The sequence below is a fragment of the Aptenodytes patagonicus genome, chromosome 5 (assembly GCF_965638725.1).
Source record: "Aptenodytes patagonicus chromosome 5, bAptPat1.pri.cur, whole genome shotgun sequence".
Classification (NCBI taxonomy): domain Eukaryota; kingdom Metazoa; phylum Chordata; class Aves; order Sphenisciformes; family Spheniscidae; genus Aptenodytes; species Aptenodytes patagonicus.
Window position 1 is genome coordinate 56,777,735 of NC_134953.1, and position 25,657 is coordinate 56,803,391.

Sequence of the window (25,657 nt, forward strand, 5' to 3'; positions counted from 1 at the left end):
CTTTTCTCTTCTTGTCCTCTGTTCTGTGAGAAAAGGTGGTTTGTAAGGGACCAGGCACTTGTCATCGATCCAAAAGGACGGCTGCCCAGCAGAAAGTACACTAGCGTGAAAGGTGGAGAGAAACCACACAGGTGATAGTGTCTGCTGCGAGTGTCTGCAGGACTATTGCTTAGCCTGGAGAAAGAGAGCTGTTAGCAGGGGAGAAGAACAGGATGTCTTTCAGCTAGACGAAATAAGCCCATCAAAATGCCTAGATTTTCCGCAGCTGCTTCCTGAACAGACCAAGTTTCCCTTGCAAATCTGTGCTAAGGCAAGATTTAAGCAAAGCAGGATGCTGCATCCCGTGATCCCACCCATGCATGTATGCACATCAGTGAGAACTGATCCACACGTGACACAAAAGCTTCTCGGTTCAGCAATGGCAGTGCTGCTTACATAGGCTTTGCACCTAAGCCCCAGAGCCAGAGCACAGCAGAGCTCTGCAATCCTGCCTGTTGCTAATTACAGACCAGCACCTAGCGACAGAGATCTGAGCGTGTCAGTCTCCGCAGGATGAGACCCGACATGGGAGCGATCCAAGGCAGGAACCATCTCTTCTGCTGGCCTGGAGGGATGGTGCCCAGCTCAGGACGGTGCCTTTCCAGTGCAGACCTGTGGCACTGCTTGTGGTTCCAGGCTGAGCTGTGAAATCTCACCCACCTGGCTGCAGCTTCAAAGCCCCTGCCTCAGCCCCAGCCGCCTCTGCAGTGCTGCCCCAGGGCCCTCTCCTGCCTGCAGGTGCTGCTGCCTCAGTCTGCAACCTGCTCGTGGAGAGCGGGAGAAGATGCTGGGTGGCACTGCCGCTGGGGACTGTCCCCTTGAGGGCCTGCCTGTGAAGAGCCACGGACTTACGGGCTGCCAGCCAGCAGGATGGACGGGTGATCTCCCTGCTCCTCCCTCTGCCGCTCACCCGGGACAGGAGCTGGCACGCACTGGAGGAAGGGGACCTGAGCTGTCGGCGTGGTGGAGGTCTGTGCAATGCAGCCAAGCCAGGGCACCTACAGCAAGTGCTGCTCAGCAAGACGTTACTTCTGTGTGCAGGACAGGTGTGCACAGAGCTCCTGACAGCGGCATGCAGAGGTATGTCCAGCTGGTGAGCGAGGCTCTGCCTGCACGCACCCAACAACTGTTTCACGGCAGACAGAGCAACATGTTTGCTGCGTGATTACTCTATTCGGCACAGGCAGGGAATTCTTTCAGAATATTACGACATACCACACCATGCAGTCATGTATTTGCTATTTGAGGCAGCCTGTAGTATAGGCTAAAGAGCAGCCCCTGCCAAGCCCGTCAGACACGTTAATATCATGGTGCACAGATACAAAGAAAGGACACCCCAGATGTTTCTGACTTGGGTTAACTGAGAGCTACTTAAACAAGAACAGACTATTCTTTTGCAGATGTTGTCCTTGGACTCTGTGGGAAATGCTAAAGGTGTAACAAAGTAGAAAATCAATAGTTAAAGCTTCTATAAGGTGATGAGTTGACATGTTAAGCTGTCCTGTCAGACAGACAATTAAAATGCACTGCTATTGCATCCAATTCATTACGAGACTCCTGCATCCCGTCATGCCGGAGAGCGATCTGCTAAACAGATGCTAAAGTTACAGGGCAACAAACAAACAAATAACTTCAGTGCCACGGCTGTTTAACTCCATGCATGGTACACGGAGATTTCATCAGACGAACCGTTTCTGCCGTGGTATGTAGTTGCACGCTGCGGTGTTTCGTAGGACATGAAGTCGTCGGAGCAGATGGAAACAGGAGGCAGTGTAGGAAATATATTCCAGCTGGGGAAAAAAACAGTGTGACCCCTTCCCTCTAAAAATGCCTACGCTTACAAAAATGAAACCCTAAGAAACAATTGTCGTTAGGAAGTGAAGTCATTAATCATCTCAGTGTGTAGTATAATTGAAAAAGTACTGAAACTGTGGAAACCATTCCCTTTTCATCGAGTGTTGTGCCTCTGGGTGAATCTTTCTGGGTGCTATTTATAGATTTGAATGTTGTTAATTTGTACGGCAGAGCATTTGATAAAAGAATCCACCTTTAAATAACCACTGGGGTTACAGAGGAGCCCATTTTGGTGTGCTAACGAGCCTCAGCGCTGCACTGGGAACACTGAATGACAGGACAAGAGGGGCACTTGCAAGTGCCCTTTCTCTCTCTCTCTCTCGTGTCTGCACTAACCTAGATATGTCACTTTCTTATTCCTTTCATGCAAATCTATTACACTCAACAGCAAAATCTGGTCCTTTACGGAAAATAAAAGTCTAGCAGACATTGCCTTCAGCCTGACCTCAGTGCCCACCTCCATGTCCTGCTCCAGCAGCGTATGACAAAAGCAATGCAATTTATAGGATGTCACATTTTGCCAGATGAACATTTCGGGTCTGATCTACATATTCCTGTAAAAGATTTCCGTGTCTGTCTGCAGCGGTTTGCCTTCTGCCTCTCCATACGAGCCCCCGAACAGGCAAAGGATTGATTCATTTTGCTCCTCTATTCCTGCTCCCCATTTTAGCTGATTGTATTTCTGACTCTCCACACCCCGGTTAACAGGAATGTACCACGAAGGCAGGGCTTGCTCTGCTATTACTGTTTCTGACTGCTAAGTGGTGCTAAAGGGTAAAGTTTAAACTACGTGCACCGCTCTTCTGGCAGAGATTAAGCGGACCATTTCATTTTCACAGTACTCTCACTCCCCGTGGGATAGAGACGGAAGATTGCTAAATTTGCCCTCAAAACCAGGTCTCCCAAGTAGACTGCCTCAGATATTAACTTAATGGTACAATAATATAGAGAACCCACATGTGACTTTGTCTTAAAAAAATTGGGAGTTCTTATCCTTCTATGGTCATAAATTGAATGATACGCAATTTTTAGGATGTACTTTGGTAGGAACAGCCCCAGCAATGCTGACTCCCACAAATCTCTGTAAGGCTGAGATCCTTTTCCTCTTCCTTAAGGAAAAGGGACTTGGCATTTGTATCTCCTGCCTCTGTACCTGCTGGGACAGTCTGGTTTCTGTCTGTCTGTCCCTGCCCTGTCACGTGGTCACCTTCACCTGCTGCTCTCCCCAGACAGCATCCTGGGGTTTGTAATAAGCGCAGGTGACAGCACCAGTCTGGTGGTGCTCTCTCCTGGTACTGCAACACCATCTTCCAGTAGCACAGCCCACTTCATTCATTTAATCATATCACAATTTGAGATCGAGATGAAAAAACCAAAAGCTAAAATCCAGACCTGAGAAACACAACATCAAAAAATGGCACCTCTTCAATTACTTTCATTTTCTACCGCAGCTGCTCTCTGGGATCACTAGTCTCTCCCCATGTTTTATCTTCATCGCAGGCTCTTATGGTCAGGGAACTGGGTGTTCTTCCTGCCCATAAAACTCCCTCTCGTTAAATAAACTCCACTAATACTAAGAATCTAATAGAGGTGAAGGCATGTTAGAAAATAATTTTCAGACACCTGGTCAGACACAAGCTATGCACTCCATAAAGGGGACATATGCGTATAAATGTAACAGGAAACAAACTTTCTCATACATTATAATCATAATGGCATTTCAGTGTGACCCTTCTTCCCAAATTTCCTTATTTCTAGGATTTTCAGCTGGGTTTTCCTAAGTGTGCCCTATTCCTCCTAATCAGAAGGACGTGTCTGCCTTGTATTTTGGCAGAGATAACAAGCCATGCTTGTGATATGAGTCAGCAAATATCACATTTCTACAGGGCTTAGATTTCTGCTGCGAGAGGTGAGCTCACCGGATAACTCTGGCCCCTTACGAGGAGTAGCAAAGCAAATCCTGCCCTCCTGTTTTGATGTGACATACTAACACAGCCTTCTCTATTTTTCAGACAATACATAGAGTTTATACTGCCTCCAGTATAACAAACTGGTCTGTCAACCACAAAAAAGCTCCTGCAGGAGTCGGCTCCCCTAAATGGCACTACTTCACAGAAGAAACTATATGAGCAGTTCTCTGAAATGTGAACAGTGCCCACACTGTGAAGGAGGCTTTGTAAGGCTCTGTGCCACAGGGCCACCTGATGCCTCCAGCCACGTCATTTGGTAATGAAATGCTGCCCGATGTCTAACCTGGGTTTTCCATCTTGCCACTGATGCCGCACACTGGAATACTTTTTTCTTTATTTTTTTCCAAAGAAAAATGTGTCTTTTAGCTGTTCTTTGGTGAAATTTTTCAAATTGAAAACATGTTGTGATATAGACACTGGCCTTCCCAGACCTGCTGGCAGGTAGTGAAGGTACATCCATCTAATGACCACTCGTCTCCATCCCCTTGGATGGGCAGTCATTGGTCTTTTGTTTCATGTGATAAAGCAGTGGTACTGTGTGTAGAGCCCATACACGGCAGGACTTCATTTTCTACTATTTTTATGTTACTCATAGTGAAAAATGCAAATGCTTAGCTGTTGTCTTGGCAGCAGGGTGGCTTCCACAGCATTCAGGTAACCCAAACACCCTGTGCTGTAGCAGTTACAGGAGAAGACAAGACTGCAGAAGTGCTTTCCCCACCTGGCCCCGGCAGTGAATCAGCCCCAGGGTGTGTTTCTACCGCTGGCTTCCCAGGCAGCCACATCCCCTGCTGCAGGGAACTCCCGTTTTAGGCACGTGAGCCATGCAGTCTTGGGGAGGAATCTTTCTATCCCTTTCAGAGTAAGCGCTCTCCTTGGCCCTGCGACGACTGGTACGTACCTCTGTGACCAGACAGCATAAGCTCGTGCATTCAAGGCATATTCCAATTCAAACCGACTACGTAGCGCTGCAACGTGACTACGGCCAGGACCTCCTCGTGCAACGAGACAGTCCGAAGATGAGGAGGGAGACAGAGAACCGCTGCTGTTGCTGGAGGCTGGAGACATTAACTGGATTAAAAAAAAAAAAAGAAGGCACTGTTATTACATATTTACAAGTCTTTCCTCAGCTCTTTCTCTTAAGTTGTGTCCCCCACATTTCCTTTGTAGTTTGGCTGTGCCAAAAGCAGTGCCTCCTGACTTTGATCAGCTGAGGAGAACTGGATGCTGCCTGCCAAATAAAGCGGTCAATTCATCATCGCCTGGGGTTTTCAAGCTGGGGTTGGATGGCTTTCCAGAAGATACGCTTTAGTTCAGCCATGAGTTATTTGGCTTGTGAGCATCCGCTCTGCAGCTGGGAGATATCGCTGCCTTCCTGGTGGGAGCCGCCAGCTGAGACTTTCCCATCTGTACTAGAAAGACGGTGGTGCTGCCTAATCACAGCGGTCCTGTCTGAGTGTCCCAGAACAGGCATTCAGACTGACGGGGCAATGTAAATACAGGGCTAGCATATCAATATATGTGTTTATAGATATGGACCAACCATACAACACAGGTACCTGCAGCAGCAGGGACCTAGACTTGCTGGCACAAAAGGTCCCTGCCACTCCTGGCTTCAGAGATACTTAAAAGGAGCAGAAATGATTTGCTGAGAGAGGAGAAGAAAAAAGAGAGGAAACAGAGGGAGGTGGAGGGAGAAAAGTCTCCACCTTCATCCTTCATCGGCTGCAGTACTTAACTTGCTAGAGATCTTGTTCCTTAGAACTCCTCTCAAACAAGGTTTTGCCCTAGACACAGTGGAGCTTAGGTCTAACTCCTCAGCTAAATAATGCTTTCTTTTTTTCTTTTTGTACGTAAGCTCTTGCCCCAGATTTATTCCTGCATGCACTGCTGCCTATGTACCATAGAAGTCAGGTCTCCCATGAGATGACACAGTTTCTTGTGATATAGTGCTTCACTTTTATTTTTACACTTAAAAGCTTCCACCTACGCATAGAGCAACCAGCTGCAGTCAGAGCATGAAGAAATGTAATAGATTATGGGTCTGTCCTTATCTCAAGAACAGCGATCCCTTTTAAAAAGGAGGTTGATTTTTTCTTTTTTTTTTTTTTAAACTCTTACATGCATACACACACAAACACACAGAGAAAATATAATTTCAGGAGTTGCAGCCCTGAATCGTTTACTTTCTGTTTGGCCACTTATCTTACACCAGGCTGAAGGCTGATACATCCACCTGTGTTATAGCCACAGTCCAAAGCAGGAATTGCCTTTGCATTTATCCTTCTTACGTTTTCTCTTTTTACCTTTCTCCCAAGGGTCTTGGCCACTTTGTCTTTTCTTCTTTTTAAACCAAGCAGTCTTGAATGGGGTGAATGGGAGTAAAAAATTCTGCCCAGGACTGCTGCGAAGTGCATCCCCACAGCAGTGGTCACGCTCTCTCTTCAGCGTACCTCTCTGAGTAAGCTCCTGACACTCACAGCAGTATCTGGTCCCTGCCTCCTCCTCCTGGCACCCGTATAACCACTACTGACAATGTGCCTTAAAAATACAGTGTGTTGGCTAGCAACAGGACAAAGCAGCTCAAGCAGCCTGCAGGCTCCAAAGCCACCACTTTCCTCAGCTGCTGCTGCTGCTCTCCCCACTTGTACTCCTGACCACGCAGCACACGCACAGACGCTCCGCAGTGGAAATAAGATCCTCACCTCAATATTGCACAGACATTCTTCTAATTTTGTGACTACTTCTGAGAACTCTGGTCTCCCCTGTGAACACAACAGAAAAAGCAGAGCTGTGTTAAAAATACAAGGGCGGCATATCTTCTGCGATTAAACTGACTCATAGATATATGATGAATCACAGCTCCCCTCCATTTCCCTTTCTCTGAATTTCGTGGCATTGCTTTCAGTCTGCTTGGGAATCTGATGGGAACTGCAAGTTCAGTACTAAGCTACGAAACTAAGAGGTGTGTGTATAACAACTTTGACTGCATTATTCTTCTCTTTTTCCATAACAATTAGATTTGAGCTAATAATGACTAGATCGTAAGATTACAAAAATACTAACAATAAATTCTTGGCTCTGCTTATATGTTAGGTATGCTTCCTCTTTGCCCATAAACAAGACTTTGAACACAGCAACAGCTGTGAAGAGCAGCGGACAAGCTCCTGACCAATACTGCTCCTACAGCCACCCTCTTCTTTCCCTTGCTGGCGTACTTGCATCACTCCACGTGCACTGTCTCCGCGGCTGCTCCCCGCTGCCTGCCTGCCCCATTCCCAGACACGTGTCTCCATCTCTGTGTGCTTTATGTGGCACAAGAGTTTGTGGAGGCCATGCTAGGGACAGGATCAGGCAACAGAGGGGAATGACAAATATACCTTCTTCTTGTTAATGCTGATCAATACCCTGTTCCAGTTTACAGCACAGTCTTCCCAGGGAAGTTCAGGCTTAACTAAAGCATGGCATACAATGGTGTTTGACAGAGGAGGACTGGGAATACCTCAATTAAGTAACTGTTAAACAAGCTCCTCATTCCCATCACCACATCTTCCTCAACAAAATTGCCTGCAAGAGGTAGGCATAATTTAAGAGCTTTAGGACAAAGTCCTGCAGCCCTCACATCCGTGAGCGATAGCAGAGGGATAATACAGACAAATAAGACTTCAGTGAGAAGTGACTTTGTGAGAAAGTGTAGTAACAAAATGGGTGTTAAATGCTTTTCTTTCTCGAAAGGGTAAGAAAGAAAATGACCAGTCCATTTTAAGTTCCATAGACTCGTCCTTGTCTGCAGTTACATAGGAAAGGGAGGGAGAAAAGTGTGTTTATTGGTGTCCACAGCAGTGTCCTGGTATGTGCTCCTTGCGGTAGTGGCTTAAGGCAGTGAGACAGTCCACATCCTTCTCCTGCCTCTGGCCACCAGCCCTTCCCCGGAGCAGCAGGATTGCTCCCCCTGCATGTCCCTCCAGGCCAGCTGCAGCGCACTGGCTGATGAAGAGGAGCTGTGGTGGTCTGGTCTGCGGAGAGCTGGGGTGCGGACCTTGGCCGATTTCTCCTGACTTCTCCTACCAGCCTTTCTACGAGGGTGACAAGCTGTGGCAGAGAGACAGGATTTCTCCACTGACATTTGACAGTCCCATGGGTGCTTCCTTCCTCAGCCAGTCTTTAAAGCCTTCTGCTCTTCTGGCTACTTCAATCGGTCTGCCACACGAGGTCAGTCACCGCACTGAGATACTCTACTTGAAAAAACACTTTGGAAAAACACTGTTCCCACAAGAATCTCAGGCTCCAGTAAGCACTGCTATGAGTAACTTATGCCTAGGAAAGTGTTGGGGAAAACTACCCTGGCAAAAACTACCCTCTGAACACGGAGTCCTTCACAGGGACAAGGAGTCCTCAGAGTTGGCTCTTCTTCAGCTGGGTGAAGGCTGGTGGGAAGAAGGGAGGTGCCATGCGATGATGGGACAGAAACTTGATTGGGAGGTGATTTCAGTGGTTCCTTTTATAAAGGATTCTGTTATAAAGCAGTATATAACTACATTAGAGTATCCCTGAGCTCTAGACTACACAGTGTTCAAGAAATACTGCATTTTTTGCATGTGATAAGCTCTATCACCTTCAATGGAACTCGATCGGAGCCCATCGAAGCCCGTCGGATTAGACCATCGGAGACCGTGGAAGAACTGACTGTAACGTTAGAGTTGTACTTAATAAAACTAAAACAATGTTTATTTTCTTTACAGAATTAAGCCCCAGGTACTATGGCAAATACTTTGACTCTAATTAAAGCTTACAAATTAAAATAGCTAATGAAAAATGCTGCTTAAGAGACACTGTCTAATTTTCTAGTCATCAGTTTGCCTTTGGAAAAAACTACTGTCAGAAGTTTCTGGAAAACAGCTGTTCAAGTACCTGATAAGTAGTAACAGTGACATGACACATGGGAACTAGCTTTCAGTTGGGATGAACCTTGAATGAAATTAAAGACAAATAAAAGGATAAGTTTTCAAATTTGGAGGAATTTCATAGACATCCAGCAAAATCCGTACAGATATACTCCATTTTCTGCCTCTTTTTTTTTTTTTTTTAAACTGAACAAACCTCTTGGAGAATTCTGACCTGTGAACACTTGTTGAGCCCCAAAATTCACCATTTTTCCCTAGCAAATAACCTCTTTTTTAAGTAAATGTATTTGTTTATGCATCTACAGTGAAATGCTGTAAAATGAATATCGATATGGTAATGCTTTTTATCTTTTAGATGTTTTGCTCATTCTGCTTCTTTTGGTGTTTCACTAATAGCATTCAGTCCCTCCTCTTGAGTGGTATGCTCAGGAGACATCACTGAGTCAAGGATTATTATACATACTAGATAACTAAGTGAGACACTTTTAAAGAATTGCTTGTTGATCTCTGCAGTGAATTTACAGCAGTACTGTAGATTTGTATTAACAGTTTTAGGATAGGCTGTTGACTGCACAGCAAACCTTGCAAATGCTGACAAGAGGGTGATAACACTGCTTTACCTTTCTCTGGCCAGTGGCCCTCCTGAAACTATTCCGAGGCCCTCAGAAGCAACTCAAAACCTTTGTTACTGAGAATGATAGCAAAACACCTTTAATAAAGCTCATTTTAATAAGTTTTTGCCCATATCTTGTGCAAGGTTCAAGCCATCCACTGGCTGATTTGGCTATCAATTGCCTTATAATTCTATCGTGCAGCTCTAAAACATTAGCAAGATTAAGTGATGTTGGGGTGATACTGATGAGTAACAAAGTGCATTAGGATTCTGAAAAGATGGTTTCTTTTTACTGGGGCTAAATGAGCTGTGGAAATGCTAACAAGATACGGTGACTATATCCATTACATAGTGCTTGCTTAAGTCAACAATTTAATATGACATCTTATTAATAAATTTAAACAGAATGTGAGTTACATGCTGCTGATTATTAGAAGCTACTTTATAGTTACATGGAAACCAAAACTCCTCCCCCCCCCTCCCGGCCCTAACATTAGCTCATAAAGTGCAAAGACAAGAGCATATTCAAGAATCCAGGAGACACTAATAACAATAAATAAACTAGCGATGAAATAAACTAGCTACACCCTGCACTGCAAATACATTTCATCCACAGTTCTCACACTGATATATTATGTACACAACCAGTAAGGAATACAGTAAGGGGGCAAAGCTCACTGCAGTCAATCGGTTGCCCAAAGTCACACAAACCTCCCTCTTCCCCTGTCTTGGTAGAGAACTTAAGAATGTGCTTTAGTTCACTAAACCAGGTAAGAAAGCTCTCAAGTATCCAGGACAAGGACAGGTTTAGGCACGTGATAAAACCCATCTTTCTAAGCTAGGCTAACTAGAAAAGGGACTCCAGGGCACAAATCCAGGACTCTGTTTCCAGTAGGAAATTCAAAGTCAGAGTATCTGGTTCAGTAATATGAAGCTGTAACATGAAACAAGGCCTCCTGTAACACCAGAGAATTACACAGGTTCCAAAATCCGCTCCCATTCATCAGAAATGGAACTTCCATGTTGTTCAATGGAGACCTCAAATGCCAGAATAGCACCAGAAAACCAACCAACCAAAGTTTCCAAACCCAAAACCTACCCCTGCAATGTGTTTCCTAAAGCAGCTAACCCGCTTTGTGGAACATTTTCTAAGCAAGCCGAATTTCCAGTCTCTGGAGTATATTTCTTGACTTTTCAGACAGTTTAGAGCCATGTGCAAAAATACCCATGCAATTGCTGCAGCGGCATATGCAAAGATAGCACTGTAGAGCACAAAGGGTCCCTTGCCTGGCTGACACACAGAAGCATATAAAGGACCTACCCATCTCCATAGTCCTCTCTGTGGGAAATGCTTCATAGAGATGACATTCATCTGGCTGCTTTCTATTTTCCGTCACCAAGGAACACTGTCAAAGCCCAGAAGTTATGAACAAACCCATCATTCTTATGCTCTACAAATGCCAGAACAGTAACACTGTCAGTAAGAGAGCCCTGACTCATCTGAGCCAGCACAGGTGCCCACACACTCCAGTATCTGCATCACAGATCTGTGCATAATCCATCCAGTCAGGAGATACAGCTGGGACGTGTCATCAGAAAAGTGCTGGTTATCAACCCTACTTTGGAAGATTTGGCCCTCAATATAAGGACAGAGATATAAAGACTAGTTAGGGGAAGGTCACTGTTGTCCCTCTACCATGGATGGTCTCAGCACCATTAAATCCTGCTGTGGCCCTAAAGGCTACCAGTTTGAGGATGACGGTGTTTTCGCATCTTGCTTTAGTTAGTTCATGTTCCCTTTAGTGCAGAAATAGCAACAGACTGCAAAAGCCAACATAAAACAATCTTTCTTTAACCACCATTTTATCATCTCAGAAGGGAACACTTGTGTATTTTATTTTCTTTAATGCTGTTGCTGAGTTAATTGGGATAATCAGACGGACTTAATTAAAAGCCAGTCACAATTGCAGCATGTGAGAAAGGTGCCGTAGCAACAGCCTTACTGCAATAACTCCTTGTTAAATCAGACTCCTATCTTGCAGACATTGCTGGACTCCAAAAGACAGTAATTACAGCAGATGCAACACATGGTTTTGAAATTCACAGTACAGTCACTTTCTATCCCTAAGAAGAGTTTATTAATTGTAACACTTATCTGAGGTTTGTCTTTATCAGCGTTAATCCGAGTCCCACATGAAAATTCCCAGGCTATCAGCTGGGGAAAAAATATTCATCGTGTTTACTATTTTAAGCCTCTGAAAATTAAATTCCACATCATATAGGGGGGAAATTGAAATAATAGGAAGACCCATAAAGAGTTTAGACAGCTGGAATAGGAGAGGCCCATTTTAGGATTAGCAGTGATGTAGCTGATGAGAATGAGCCACTCTGGGCGAGCTGCGCGTGTGAAACGCATACATCATTGGCTTGTACCCTGCCTGGCTCTAAGTGTTGTTGCTTTCTCACTTCCCTAAGCAATGAAAAATGCATCCCAAAACAACAGCAATGATAATAATAAGCAATGTAGTCATTTTGAAATATAATAGAACAGATGGCTTTCAGTTTTTCAAACAAATATGTCATGTCATGGTGTAGCAAAAAAAATAATAGTTAGATGCACAGGAGAACTACATGATGCTTCTGATAAATGATCGAGTGCCTGAATGAAGCGGGAGGCTGGAGGAGGGCTGGGTCCCTACAATTCAATCCGGGCAAGACAGAGATTATGGCAGTGAGCTGGGCGATGCAGCTGGACAGACTGACAGAACCGGGCACTGACGGAGAGATTGCAGCTCAGCACGAAGAGAGGGACCCACTGGGGAACAGCATTAACTTCTGCACTGCTCCCTCAGGGACTGTGGCAAACAGCATTTTCGCCACCTGAGGCTGGCAAAGAAGCGTGTGTGTGAACTTTGTCACCGCTACCCCTTCTCACCTTCTCACATTGCAGTATCCTCTCCATGGGACTGCCCTTATGATTGCTTGGAGTCTTGCCATGTATTCCTGAAGTCTCATCGTGGGAGCAGGCTACACCATTATCAATCACAGCTATTGGTAGGTTTCGGGGGGAAATGCAAGGACTTGGTGTAACCTCTGGAGCTGTTAATGCTTTGACACGTGGTTGTCCGAGAGACCCTCGTGTCACACAGCTCGTGTGCTGATGTTCCCCATTCTCCAGGCCACAGCTGGAATGGCCCTGCTATAGAGAAGGGTCCTGTAAGTAACCCCTCACCTGTCCCAGCAGACACTGAACCAGAGCGCACCAGACTGTGACTTCTGCAAAGCACAGATGTCCCCAGGCCTTTGGGAAAGATTTACAGCTGACTGTATTTGTTCTGTTTTAGTACCCAAAATACATTTGCCATTGGATATTTAGAGAACTGTCAACATAGTATGAGTTCTCCTTGAATAAAGCAATATTAATTAAAGGAACAGACACCTTCCTGGGATTTCAGAAATTAAAAAGCAATTTCCCCCCCCACAATAATCCAAAAGAACCACTTTCTTTGCATTGGAACAAGTGAAAAACATGGTTTGCCAGATCCAAAGATCAAAAATATGATCTTTTTAGGATTAAAGCTGCAATAGGAAACGGAGATCAAGAGCCAGAATATTTCTACAACTTGTAAATCATGTTCCTGCTTCTCTTTTACAGCTGCTCCTGTAAAAACAAAGACCTTAAGCATCCCTTATGGGACGCTTACAACAAGTCAGAGGTGTTCCAAGGATGTTCTGTGCCCCAGACAAAGGAGCAATTCCAGGAAATGGGAAGACCCCACGGGATGAAGAAAAAGGGCTGAATTCCTGGCAGAGGCGGTTTCCCTGCTTGGAGCTCAGTGTGGCTGCCCGGTCAGTGCACTGGCCATCTGAGCCACTGGTGAATATTCAGCGCTGGTTTTGAATGTGACACCCGAGGCAGCGTGCACAGCTGTCACTGTCACATCTTTTAGCTTCTTGAGGTGGCTGTAGTGTTTTCTCTCCTCAAATCCCATATAACACTTCACACTTGACACCTACATTGCCCTCTCCTGCTGAAGTGCAGGTACGCTTGTTCCTGTGTGCTGACCCTCATTTCTGTACAGCTGCCAAAAGCCATCCTTGAACATACTCTCTTTCATCTTACAGCTTAAAATTTTGCCTGCAGCCATACCACTGCCTGCAGTCAAATCACCTAAGGCTGAGATCTCATGTGAGCTCTCAGGCTCAGAAAGGTTAGGCATAGTCCGTGCTTGGACAAAGGCTGCTGGGAAGTGAAACCAAACATGACAGCCCATCTTGGAGCTTAATGGTTGTTTTCTTAGCTTCTTTTAAGTCTTCTTATTGCCTGGGTTAACCATGACTTTGCATTTGTTTTTGCTGCTCATGCAGCCTTTGACCCCTGAAGCTTGTTCCCTCTCTCCCTACAGACTGCAGGACCTGTCCTGAGTTTTCAAAAGGCACGGTATTTTATCTTTTATCTTCTACACTGCCATCATGTTGTTTCCAGGGAGCTCCATCTTCTGTGGATGTGGCTTCCCTGTCTTTGGCTAGACCAGTTCTACTAAGCCATGCATCAGTAATCAAAACTATCATCTTTACAAGATAATGAAGACATTTTCTGGTGGAGCGATTCTTCAAAACAGCAGGGAAATTCTGGTCCGCTGTTATGGTATCTGCAATGCTAACAGCCCTGCCGGGAGGCAGAGATGCATAAGTGATAAACTCAGCTCAGCAGAAGTGTGAAGCTTGGTAAAGTCTACATGGCCTGAATTACATGTGAATAAAGTTGTTCTCACATGCAGTTACTCAGAATGCATCATCATCTGGAGAAAGTCTGAGGGGTCATCATCGGGTGATTAACTGTAGGGACTAAGGGGATCTCTGCACTGCTGGAGAATATACCTGCAGAGCTGCCGCTACTCTGCATCTAACAGGCTGCTCTGCCAAATCTTATCCGGTGTTGCGAGATGATATGTGCGCATTGTACTACCTGTGAGATGATATGGCAGAAGGCTTTAATTGATCTTATTATCCTCTCTCAATTTCCAACCACTGTAGAGTACAAGAAAACTACCACGGTATTTTCAAATTTATATTTTCCTAACAATATGCTTATGCAATATGCAATTTTGTCTTTTAAACTTGTTATTTGTTAGAGGAGTTGTTGGTCTCTCTTGTCTAGTCTTGGCCTTCTTTACCTGGAAACTTGAACAAGGTAGAGCAAATGAACACGCATCAGAAAACTCCAGATGCAGGAGCCAAGAAATTGTCTCACTATGGGATCTTGTAGCCACTGCTTACCTCAGGAAAATGAGTTAATAGGCATGTCTATTGTTGGGTCTGACAAAGAAATGTGCCACTTTCTGAAGGAAAATAGGCCTCCTGTGATGCTAAAGGCAAATAGAATGTCCATATGCCTACAGACATCACTTAGGAGCATTCAGAGAGACACTGATCACAAGAGGAGTGGCTCATTCTCATGTCTCGAGCACAGGTTGATAGACTTGTGCTCTCAAGAGCTTTATAGAAACGTGCCTGTGAATGATGAAGCAGAGGCCCTGAAGGAGGATTTCTACGGAGCTGTTACTAACCCAAGCAGTCTGGGCCAGTGGGAAGACTTACAGACTGCAGCACTACATGACCTTTCAGAGATTGATGAAGGTGGATTTTCTTTTAGAAGAGAACAGAGAGGACTGTAAGGTGAGAATCAGAATGAGATTCAAAATCCAGAAGGAAAAATAGATAGTTTGATTTTCCATCATCATGCATTTGATGAGGACATATCTGAGTAAATCAGTGGCCATAAGCAAAATTCAGGAACATGTTATACAGCCTGTACGCTGGTATACGTGGCTATAAAAAAACCAAAGTAGTAATGACCAGGTCCATGTAGGAGATGATTGTCATGGTTTCCTAACCTTGCAGTCAGGTTAAAAGTAAAACCTATAGGGGATAATATTGGACTAATTTGAGGTAGGGACAGGAAAGTAGTATATTTGGTTTGACTGACAGGTCGAAGAACAGTACAAAACTCAAGATTTTCCTACTCTATCCTTCAGAAAGCTGAGGGTTATTTTTAATCAGCAACAAAGTTAGCTTTAAAAAACTCCTCACACTCACTCAAATTACTCACACAGTACTCCGAAGTAACAGTATGCCATTGAGGACAGTGGCATTTGAATAACTTTAACACTAGAAGTGTTACCTTTAGAATAATACAATACTATCACAACATTCTGCAATACTCTTTGTGGAAGGGATCATGAAGGGGATCCTCTACCTTCTTAAGAACGAAAGCAAGAAAGGTGCCCTGGTTTTGTAACTGGGATGAAGGAGTAGATCGGAAACTTCTGCCAGAGAGATGCAATTTTTTTTTTAAGTGTTTTTAAAAGGAACCCAGATAATACACTGAACCACATTACTTTGAATTTGAAGGCAGTTTAGAAATCAAGGTTTTATGTTAGTGAAAACAATTTCTGCTAGAGAAAAGAATCTGGTTTGCATCACCATCTTGGAGGCAAGACCTTCTTCCATTCCACATCCCTCTTCCTGTGGTCCTCCTTAGTTCTCTCCTGCTCCCCAGACAGGGTCTGCCTTCTCTAAGCAAATCCCCCCTGAAAGTTCCCTTCTCAAGAAAATCATACCAATGTGAAACCATTCTTAAAAGTTTGTATCTTTCTACCACATAAAAAGAAGACAGCTAGACAGACTGTTCTTTCAGCCTTTTCACTGCATTGCACATTTTTTCTGAGTGCCATATAAAGCTGACTGTCATCTGTTATCCTTCAGCATTCCCAAATTATCCATTCTGGGTTCCCAGAGCAGCACAACAGCATCCAGCCCACGACCGTGACTTCCTTGGCACCACCACCACCACCACCACCAGCTCTTTCCTCTCGGCATTCCAGTCCGCGCGCAGGCCAGAGGAGGGGGACAGGGCATCCCCCCCTCCTGGAGCTACGTCAGCAGAGGGAGAGGGGAAATGCACCCAGTGCTACATCCTGCCTGAATCACCAGTGGCCACTCATCTGCCATGACAGCTGCACTTCCAAAAGCACTTACGTGGCAGTATCTTGTCGAAAACATCCTTAACATTTACAGTGACATTTTTAAAAAAGAATGTCAATGCCTTGCTCCATCCAGCTGCAGACTAGAGGTCTTTTACAAATCTGGTGCTTATGAGTCCGAGTCCTTTCAATCAGATTATGCTCCCAAATCTTTTTTTTTGTGGTGAGACACAGCCCTTCCTGAAAATGTTGCCCTTGACGTCATTCCCTTTCTTTCCAAAGACCATACCAGGTTGGTCCAATCCATCACCCCAAGACTGCGGGCTGGTGCAAGTAGGAAAAAGTTACAGAGAAAAAAACCACAACCCAACCCCCCCAAAACCCCCAAATACAGATGCCAAAGGAGCTATATGGAAGACAGAACAGTACCTGCTCTGACGTAGTTTATCTGTCCTCCATTCAGTCCATCTCACGGATCAAATTTTATTATTTGCTTTAAATAACTACATAAAGCAAAGATTTAGCCAAAGCTTTCTCATGAGCTTGAATCTTCATAGGTTTCCCTGTGCCTTACCTTTGTCCAGGACCGTTGGAGAACACCTAATATTCTCACAGTCCTAGTGAGAGCCATTATGAGCCAGCAGAATCATGATGCATCCTTATGCAGTCCTCTACACATTGGGCAGCGATGGGATTAAAATGCTGCATTCCTGTACCCACCTCACTCCCAAGCCTGGCTCCTGGTGATGTTGATGTCTCTGTATTGCAGGAAAGGCTTTAAAAGTCAATCCGTTAATTTTATTGGGCATTATAAAATGTGGCCGAAACATGAGAGTGTTGTCTCCATAGTGCTCTAAGGTGATAGCGTCTTATCCTTCCTGGGTTAAGATGTTGGCTAAATGGTTGATGCTATGCTGCAACTAGAAAGGCTTTTTTGTACTACCTAGATAAGCATCTCAAAGAGCTATTTAATCGGTATAATAATACTCCTCCTCCTCCTCCTTGTGCTAAATTCCATGTTATTGTTTAGCAGACATTGGGAATGACACATTTAGCAGGATATGTGAAATTCTTGCAAAGGAGATACTTCAAAAGTGTTTAACAATTGAAGCATGGCAGTCTCCATCAAAACCAGAAGACAGCTTAAAACTTCACCGGCAAAAGCATTTCATTGCAAGCCACCACCAGTATCTCTGGTGCAACGAAATCAAAGGAATGTGGTGTGCAAAAGATGTTACCAGTTTGCAGATCACAATGCGGCGATCAATGTGGACTGCCAGAAGAAGGCAAAAATGTTTCTTTGCTACTAGGAAGCAGTCTTACCTGCAAACACAGGAACCATGATAAGTTCCAGAATTATTCTACAGGAAAAAAACCCATAAAGGCGGAGAAAGACAAGAACAAAAATCAGTAGCAGAATAACAGAAGAGTACTTAATAACAAAGAGCTACCCTTACCAGCTGGAGTCAAGAGAAGATGAATGCCAAAAAATGGTACCTAAGCTAGCAAAGGGGATGGGTGTTACAACTGGCTCCTATGAGACAGAATCACAGGAAAAGGAACGCAAAACGTTGGCATCAAACCCAAAATGATCACTTGTGAAACTAGAAGACACAGGAGTTCAGAAACAATAAATAGGAAAGGTAAATGGTCTCCATTCAGGTTCTTCCTGGAAATCAAAACTGGGTGAGCAAAGATGAAGCCAAATGGAAAAGTAAAATGAAAATAAGGGGACATGACTTGTTGACTATAAAATTTAATTTACATCCAGGATTAGAATCCAACCAGGTGGACTGTCATGTAGTGAACAGCTGGAATAGAAAATCAGCCACCAGTGCAAGGAATTGCTGAATGAAATCCTGAAAAAACTGACAGTGGCTTTGAAAATACAACTGTTGAAAGCAGAAAGAAAAAAAAAATCTGGTATCTTGTGCAATCACCAATAAGCGCACTAAGGCTCATGAAGAAAAAGAGATTTACTCCAAAAGCTTTGCTCTGCATGTTGTGACAAGCAGCCATCACCTGGGAGCAAAACCACAGGAAGTGCAGTTATTATAACAAATAGTGCTAGATGCTAGAAAATTGTCAGAAGTCTGCAGTGTCTCCATAGTGGATGTTTATCATCCTTCCCACAATATCTCTGACATAAGAAGGATGAAGGGCCCGAAGGCAGAAGTCCTAAAGAACAAAAGCACCTTGCCTTTGTCCTCATCCCCTAGGACTGTAAGAAGTCTCTCTCCTATTTTCAATCCTGAATTGCAGAATTTATTTCCCACAGAGGGAAATGAAGGTGATGTGATGGAGGCCACAGGATTACATGTGCAGAGACATTTAAAAAAGGGAGGAAATGCCAAAATGTAACTATAGTAGAAATGTCAAGGGTTTGGGAAGCACATGAAAACATACACAAGGAGGCCTGCCTGTTCTAAAACCTGTAATTCAGCTGCTGTGGCCCAGGTTTCTGCAAAGAATCGTACAATTTCAACACAAATGAACACTGTTCCCTGTTAGAGTTGCCAAGTTTATACTTGAGTATTCTGGTTAACTGGCAGTTAACTGGAAGTAAAAAGAAGAAATCGATATTGTAGACAACCTGAACAGGACTGATAACACTGGAGAAGACGGAACAATGGAGGAGGATGGAACAAAGAAAAGAGGAAATACAGTGCCACTTAATGAAAATGAATTGAAGTTGAAAACATTATTTTTCAGACATGCAAATAATCTCAGATGCCAAAACAGAAAATATGCTACAAGTTTTGGATAATGTGAAGAGCAAAACATACCAACACTATAAAAAAAGTGCCAAGTTACACCTAGCACAGCCAGTATCCTCAGTCCTACAGAAAATGGAAATATATTACTGAGCAGTGATGCCAGTCTCTAAATTAATAGTGCTGTGCATACAGAAGACATGCAGGACTTGCAAGACTTTAAAAACAGTCAACCTTATCAAGGCAACAATGAACTCGAAGAAGCTGAAATGCCACTGGAAGAACATGAAGAGGCTTTGTTACCAGAATTCGGAGACGGTAGTTTTGAGGCAGAAAATGAGGTGCCTTTAATTCCTTGCAGAATAAATGAAGCTGAAAACTCCACTGCAAAAGCTATATTGTACCCACCATCTGTGGAATACCTAATGCAGCACCTTTGGAGGCAAAAGAAAGTGAGGAAAAAACCCATCATGATAGTGCTCTTTTTCTTTCTTCAAATCTACAGACAAACTGCCCCAGCTTTCCTGAAAGTTATTAGCATCATTGTGGTGGGAAATTTCAAGTAGTCCAAAAACATAAAATATTTTTTGCTTAAAGCATCAGAAAAAATTAAAGGTAATTCAGCTCAAGTAATTTTACTCAATTAACTGAATAGTGGTATTGGTAATGGGAAGAATCAGGCAGGAACCACATCTGGTTGTGTCAGAGCCAAACAGAACAACATAGAATATAAGTGAGAGGAAGATAAACCAGGAAAAGTTCACTGACCGGAGCAGTCTGTGGTGTTTATGAATTGGAACGTATAGCGTGAATTTAATTTAATGTAAAAATTTACATTTACAGCTCTCAAAACCATGCCTGCTCTCTGTAATGTACAAGTTGCAGTACGTAAAACATTTCTGTGCTTGGCTTATTACTGTTTGCTTGATGGAAAGTACAACATCTTTTTTTATACCTGCATCTATTAAATTCTATCTTAAATTCACATCGCTCGCTAAGTTTTCTGGTCTTCTTTCCCTTATAAAGCACAGGTACCCGCTAAGTTCCTGGTGGTAGGGACTGACGTTTGGCTCTCGCCAGGCCAGGTGCCCTTCCATTCACAGCCTGGTAGACTGCTTTTAAGATTCCTGGGTGGCAAGCCCATAACCAGTCACTGCGTGCTCTCCAAACAGTTAGTTAGAGCTGCTGCTAGGAAACTAAATTTTAACACAGAAGGAGTTCTGAGCAGATCCAAAATATTCTTAACTCTTTATTTCCTTAACTTCCAAACCTGTGGGTCTCAAAATTTATCACTAAAAGATCACCTTATGAGGACTAGTCTCTTGGACCAGGCAACGTGTCCTCATTGGTCTTATCTACTCTGCGTTTGAGCGGAGAAAAATATATTGCTTTAAAGGCAAGAAACACAGTGATAAGTAAGTATATATAAGTGATTTTTCATGGAACACAAATACACAAGATCAGCATGCAGAGTTTATCTTATAGCAGCTTAAGAAAAAAAACACAAAACAGTGAGACGTTTTGGGCATTATGAACTGAGAGCAGCTGCCGTGAAGAAGCAAGAGGCCCCAGATTGATTCCTATTTCTCTCAGAACAGGATTTCTCATAACTTCTGACTGTGTGTCCTATCCCCAACTGTTCACAGAACAGGGACTGCAGCAATGTGCCAGAAATGCCAGGGAGAGGACTTCCGATTGTCTTCAGGTCATTCTGTCTCCTACACACCTCCTGTGCTTGTATCCTATTAGCGTATCAGGGAGTAGCCTCAGGACGTGGTATAAAAGTAGCCAGAATTTTATACACTTCCAGGGTAACTTGGCTCCTCTTTGTGATGGTACGGATTTTAATTTTCACATGGAAAAAATCAAGAATTTGTAGAAAATACCTGCAAAAGTCTGAGAGCAGCAAGTATTTTTCTACTCACTCAATAATAACTCAAGTCATAATCAAAGTTACATAATCACTTAAAGTGTCATTGAATGGCTAAATGTTAATTTACTTTCCTCCTCAATTCACCAACTCTTCTGCATTTCTTGACGTACACCATTATCTGTCTCAGGGCTTTCTGCAATGGCACTTGCCTCGGAAACTGGGGCTTCGGGGAAGCCATGTGAGGTCAGAGAGATGGTTGGCCAAAGCAGAAATACCCGTTTCCCTGCTGCCTTTCCAGCTGTGTGAGGCGGGGGCACTCACCTCGGGGCAGGCGTTCCAGCCCCTCATCAGCAGGGTGGAGATGGGCTTGGGGATGGAGTATCCGATGGGTGGGCGGATGTGGTGGTACGCCATGTCCGCCGCCGCCGCCGCTGCAAGCGAACAGCCCGGCAGAAACCAGTTAGCACCCAGCAATCACACATGTTCCCAGGAAAACACAACCTATTTACTACTGAAATGCACCCCAGCAGGTACAGAAATGCCAAACCATCAAACCTGTAGGTAAAGACTTGCAGCTTAAAAGAGGCTTTCCAATCCATAGCGTTTGTAAAGATAGCTAAGGCAGTCCATAACCGTGAATGGAAACACATTGCTGTTAAGACTGAGCATGGGTGAAGACAACCTAATTTAGCTTAAACCCTAAAAAAAAAAGGCCTTTGGGAGAAAAAATGAGTTAACCTTCAACTCACTTTTTAAGAAAATTATCATCTCCATTATTAAGACAGGGTGACAGGTATACTCCAGTTGCAGGTAAACTGGTAACAGACTCAGATCTCTTAAAATAACCCATAGCTAGTTCTGTTACAGTCTAAGACAAAAATTAATTCTAAGTGTTGCTTTCATAAAAATCTAGTGAGTGCCTTTTTATAAGCGCAAACCACTACTGACTGAGACAAAATTGCCAAAATGTTTTCCTAATTGGGTTTGCATGTCTAGTGAGTCCAAATACATTGTTAATCCTTCTCATTCCTTTTGAGCAAGGTTTTTTCAAGTAAAAAAAAATGTATTTTGAACTCATATCAAAAGCTAAGTAAAATCCTTTCTTTGCCTGACACTTTAAAATGATGTGATCATAGTATATGGGATATGCAGGGAACTGTAAGATTGCAACCATGAGATTGTAACAAGAACGGTCTAATTTTTTTTAACCATACCCCACTCTCATCACAGTATTCATCATAAGAACAGATTAATTTCAGCCATTGTCTGTCCTCATTGCAGCTTTTGCCTGCATAATGATGTTTTAGAATGTTAATATCAGATAAATCCTGTGATATTGTAACTATATGTAGACAGAAGGGGCAAACACAGTTTGCCTAATTTTGATTCCACTCTAACAACATTTTGAAGGCATGACTCTCATACTACCGGATTCATCTTTTGCCTAGCAGAGACCATGAAAAGAGGGCAAATGCAGATCAGATTAAGATAGCAATGAAAAATGCTCCATTTTTTTCTGCCAAAGGTAATGGAAGTGATATATTACCTATTGGCAAAATTTCATCTTACCAAAGTTAACAAGATTTATTCCATCAGTTTAATGGGGTCAGGATTAGAAAAAGAAAGGGAGAAACACACTGTGTGCCTCTGTGTACTTCTATGATACTTTACAAAGTTTGTTTGTGCCACTATTATTTGGGCTCTCCTTTCACTGTCAGTAGGCTTTTTCTTCAGCTAAAGAAACATATTTGTTAAAAAGTACTTTAGAATGGCTGAATTAAATGACAAGAATCCATTCTTCTCAAAAATGAGTAAACCAAAAAAGAGTTTGGGTGGTCCCCAAAACTCTGAACTTAGTGATACTTTCCAGCTCTACTGTGTGATATCCTTGAACCTCTGAGCATTTTCTGGTTTGACTGGTTGGTCAGATCCTGCTTTTCTTCTGGGTCAGAGCAACTATAAGCCATGAGAGGAATCAATGACAACCGACCTACAAAAATGTTATTTCAATTTGTTCTTGTTTGTGGATCAGGGGAACAACTGTAGTAACTGCAGAATGTTAATCAACATCTCCTATACTGGATACCTGTATGTTTATAATCATAACATGCCATTTCCTCGTGCAAGTGTCATCTTTGCATTATTTTTGCTATGTGGGATGCAAGCGTTCAGTTTCTGAATCTAATTTCACATCTATAATTTCCTGACGTCTATATCCCTGTGTTTCCCCACAAAATGCTACTCAAAGCTTACATGCTGACAGTTTTACAGGTGTGAATTGAATGCCACCTGTGGAAAACAGCCAAGGAAGAGGATCTTCAGATATCAGAGGGTGTCCTCTTGCCCCCAGGCCTTCCAAAACGTCTTTTAAATGGAAGATTGTACACCAGGTAACTGCCAACTTCTACTTCCACATGCAGACTGTGCCTAGAGCACAGAAGGATGCCTTTGCAGTCATGCCTTGTGCAAGCATACATGAGATACACACAATGCACGAATAGAGAACTGAGCCACAGTTCTCAGGCAAACAGGGTGGGATCAGCCTGGGAACCGTTCATGGGTTTCTAACTCGATGACAGACCCAGTCATCTCAACTACAGCTCAAGCAAGTGGGCAACAAACACATCAGTGCATCTGCTGAAGAACCTGCATCCCAGCCACGCAATCCCCAAAGGAAAACAGTGACAACAAAGACAAAGATCAAACACATCATCCACCTGCACTGATCCGCAAAACGACTCTCTTTGCTTACGTAAGCACAACCCTGCTGAGATGATGCAGTGTTTGTGAAATATTTCAAAGTCATTTTTGATACATGCAAAGTTTTACTTATTGATTCCTTCCTTGGTTTGGTGGGGTTTTTTTTGTTTCTGTTGGGGGAATCATTAAATTAAGGTTCACTTTTCTGCTGTTTTGGGATTATACCTCCATTAAACTCCTTTGGATGCCTCTGTGATGTTCAGAAGGTCAGCCTCTCACGCGCAAAAGGTAGCTGTCACGAATATCATTGGCAATTAGTGCGCCAGCTTTGTATATGACCTTCTATGCTGTATTAGCTGGTTTTCATATCTCTTTATTTCTAACTACTAAAGTGATGCAGAAGCCAAACATCTGACTCAATTCCACTTCAGGTTCTAGAAATAAAATACCATTAGCCGTGAACCTGAGTTTCAGTTCTGAATCATTTTTGTGTTTGTGTTCCTTTTCCACTGGTCCTTGTTCCATGGCCATTTAACTGAAGATCAAACTGTACATTCCTGGGTGCAATTCTAGTACACCATCATCCATATTATCAAAGCCTTCTACAAGGTTACCATTTCTAACATTAATCTCAGTTACTTCTGAATTAACCATTTTACTCTGTTCAAATTATGGTCTAGATAGGACTAGAAGACTCCAGAGGAGTTAAAGCTCACTGGAGCATCACAAATGAAATAAAAGGCATAAAAAAAGGTATAGGAGTACTGTTTCTCCCCCCTCCTTTTTTTTTTTTTTTTAATTTATTACATTAACTGAATGATAAGGTCCCTTTATCCTGACTTCCATGGGCTTGCTGGCTTTTTGTTTCTGCAGCTTTAAAGAGAAGCATTTTCTTGCCCCTTCTTTGATGATCTTAAAGGTCTTTTCCAATCTAAACGATTCTATGATTCCATGATTCTAAGGAATGGCTTTACAATCCCAACACCAATGTGAGAGGCAAAAGGCCTACAATTAGAGTCACTTGTTCATAATCCTAGAACCAGACAAGGAATTTTAAGTTATGCAGATCTGTAGTGAGTAATATATGCGATTATAGTGGGATAGTTCTATGCTTTTCACTGAATGCATAATCTCAGCACTTAATAACAAACTTCAGTAAAATATTGGTTAATATTACGCAGTGGAGCTATTTCTCTAGTTCAGAGAAATTTAAATATTAATTCATTGAGCATCTTACCTGGTTTCAGGTGAGCAAATGGAATTTCACCTGTTAACAGCTCCCAGAGGCACAAAGCATAGCTGAAAACATCGGCTTTTATGGTGTACCTTGTACACTGGGTGAACACCTCAGGGGCCATCCAGCGTAGGTTCTGTGCATCAGGAAACATCGATAATACATTAACGGTGTTTACTTCCTCATATACGCATATTTTCCTGTATTTGTATGTTTCTTTTCCTTTCTTTTCTTATTTCCTTGCCTCCATTGCTTCATAAAATAACTGGTAAATTTGCCAGGAAAAATTCTCACCTAGCTTGCAAAATCTAGGCAGCATATTATTGCACATTATACGTAACAGCATTAGTATAGTAGCTGTCTCAACCCCATAAAGCCAGACTGATCAGGCTTTAAACATGAGAGTAGTGCTAGAATAAAAGCAGAACACCCAGCCTCAAAGTCTGGAGACCACATCATAAGGTCAGAGCATGCCATATAATACCAGTTAACTACTACTCCTGGTAGCTGGTAGATGGAAAAACTGACAACTGCGTTGGGTTGGTGCCTTCTCTTTTGGGCTCTCACTGCTTTCTGCAGAAGCCCAATTCTGAGACTGCTTCACAAGCAACCAGCCTCTCACGGGAGTGATGAGTTCAGGGTGTTTTTGCAGATTCCTTGCACCTCAGTAACTTAATCTACATTCTTTACAAGACGGCCCTTCTCAGTGAGACGTCACCAAACCCCGGCAGGATCCAGGTCTGCAGCAGCAGTACTCACTCCTCAGACAG

At 43.2% G+C, this 25,657-nt stretch overlaps 1 protein-coding gene across 6 annotated transcripts in view; it reads right to left on the reverse strand.

The window, feature by feature from the left end:
* LOC143161202 (serine/threonine-protein kinase TNNI3K) overlaps positions 1 to 25,657 on the reverse strand; it is a 101,587-nt gene that overhangs the window by 10,076 nt on the left and 65,854 nt on the right. For 5 of the 6 annotated variants that reach the window (XM_076339931.1, XM_076339932.1, XM_076339930.1 and 2 more), the window contains 4 exons: positions 24,891 to 25,023; positions 21,275 to 21,384; positions 6,569 to 6,628; positions 4,765 to 4,934 (listed from right to left, as the gene is read on the reverse strand). In XM_076339931.1, coding sequence (XP_076196046.1) covers positions 4,765 to 4,934; positions 6,569 to 6,628; positions 21,275 to 21,384; positions 24,891 to 25,023 — 473 coding nt within the window. Of the gene's footprint in view, positions 1 to 1,728; positions 1,830 to 4,764; positions 4,935 to 6,568; positions 6,629 to 21,274; positions 21,385 to 24,890; positions 25,024 to 25,657 lie in introns of all 6 variants that reach the window. The other variant, XM_076339928.1, reaches the window with a different exon arrangement.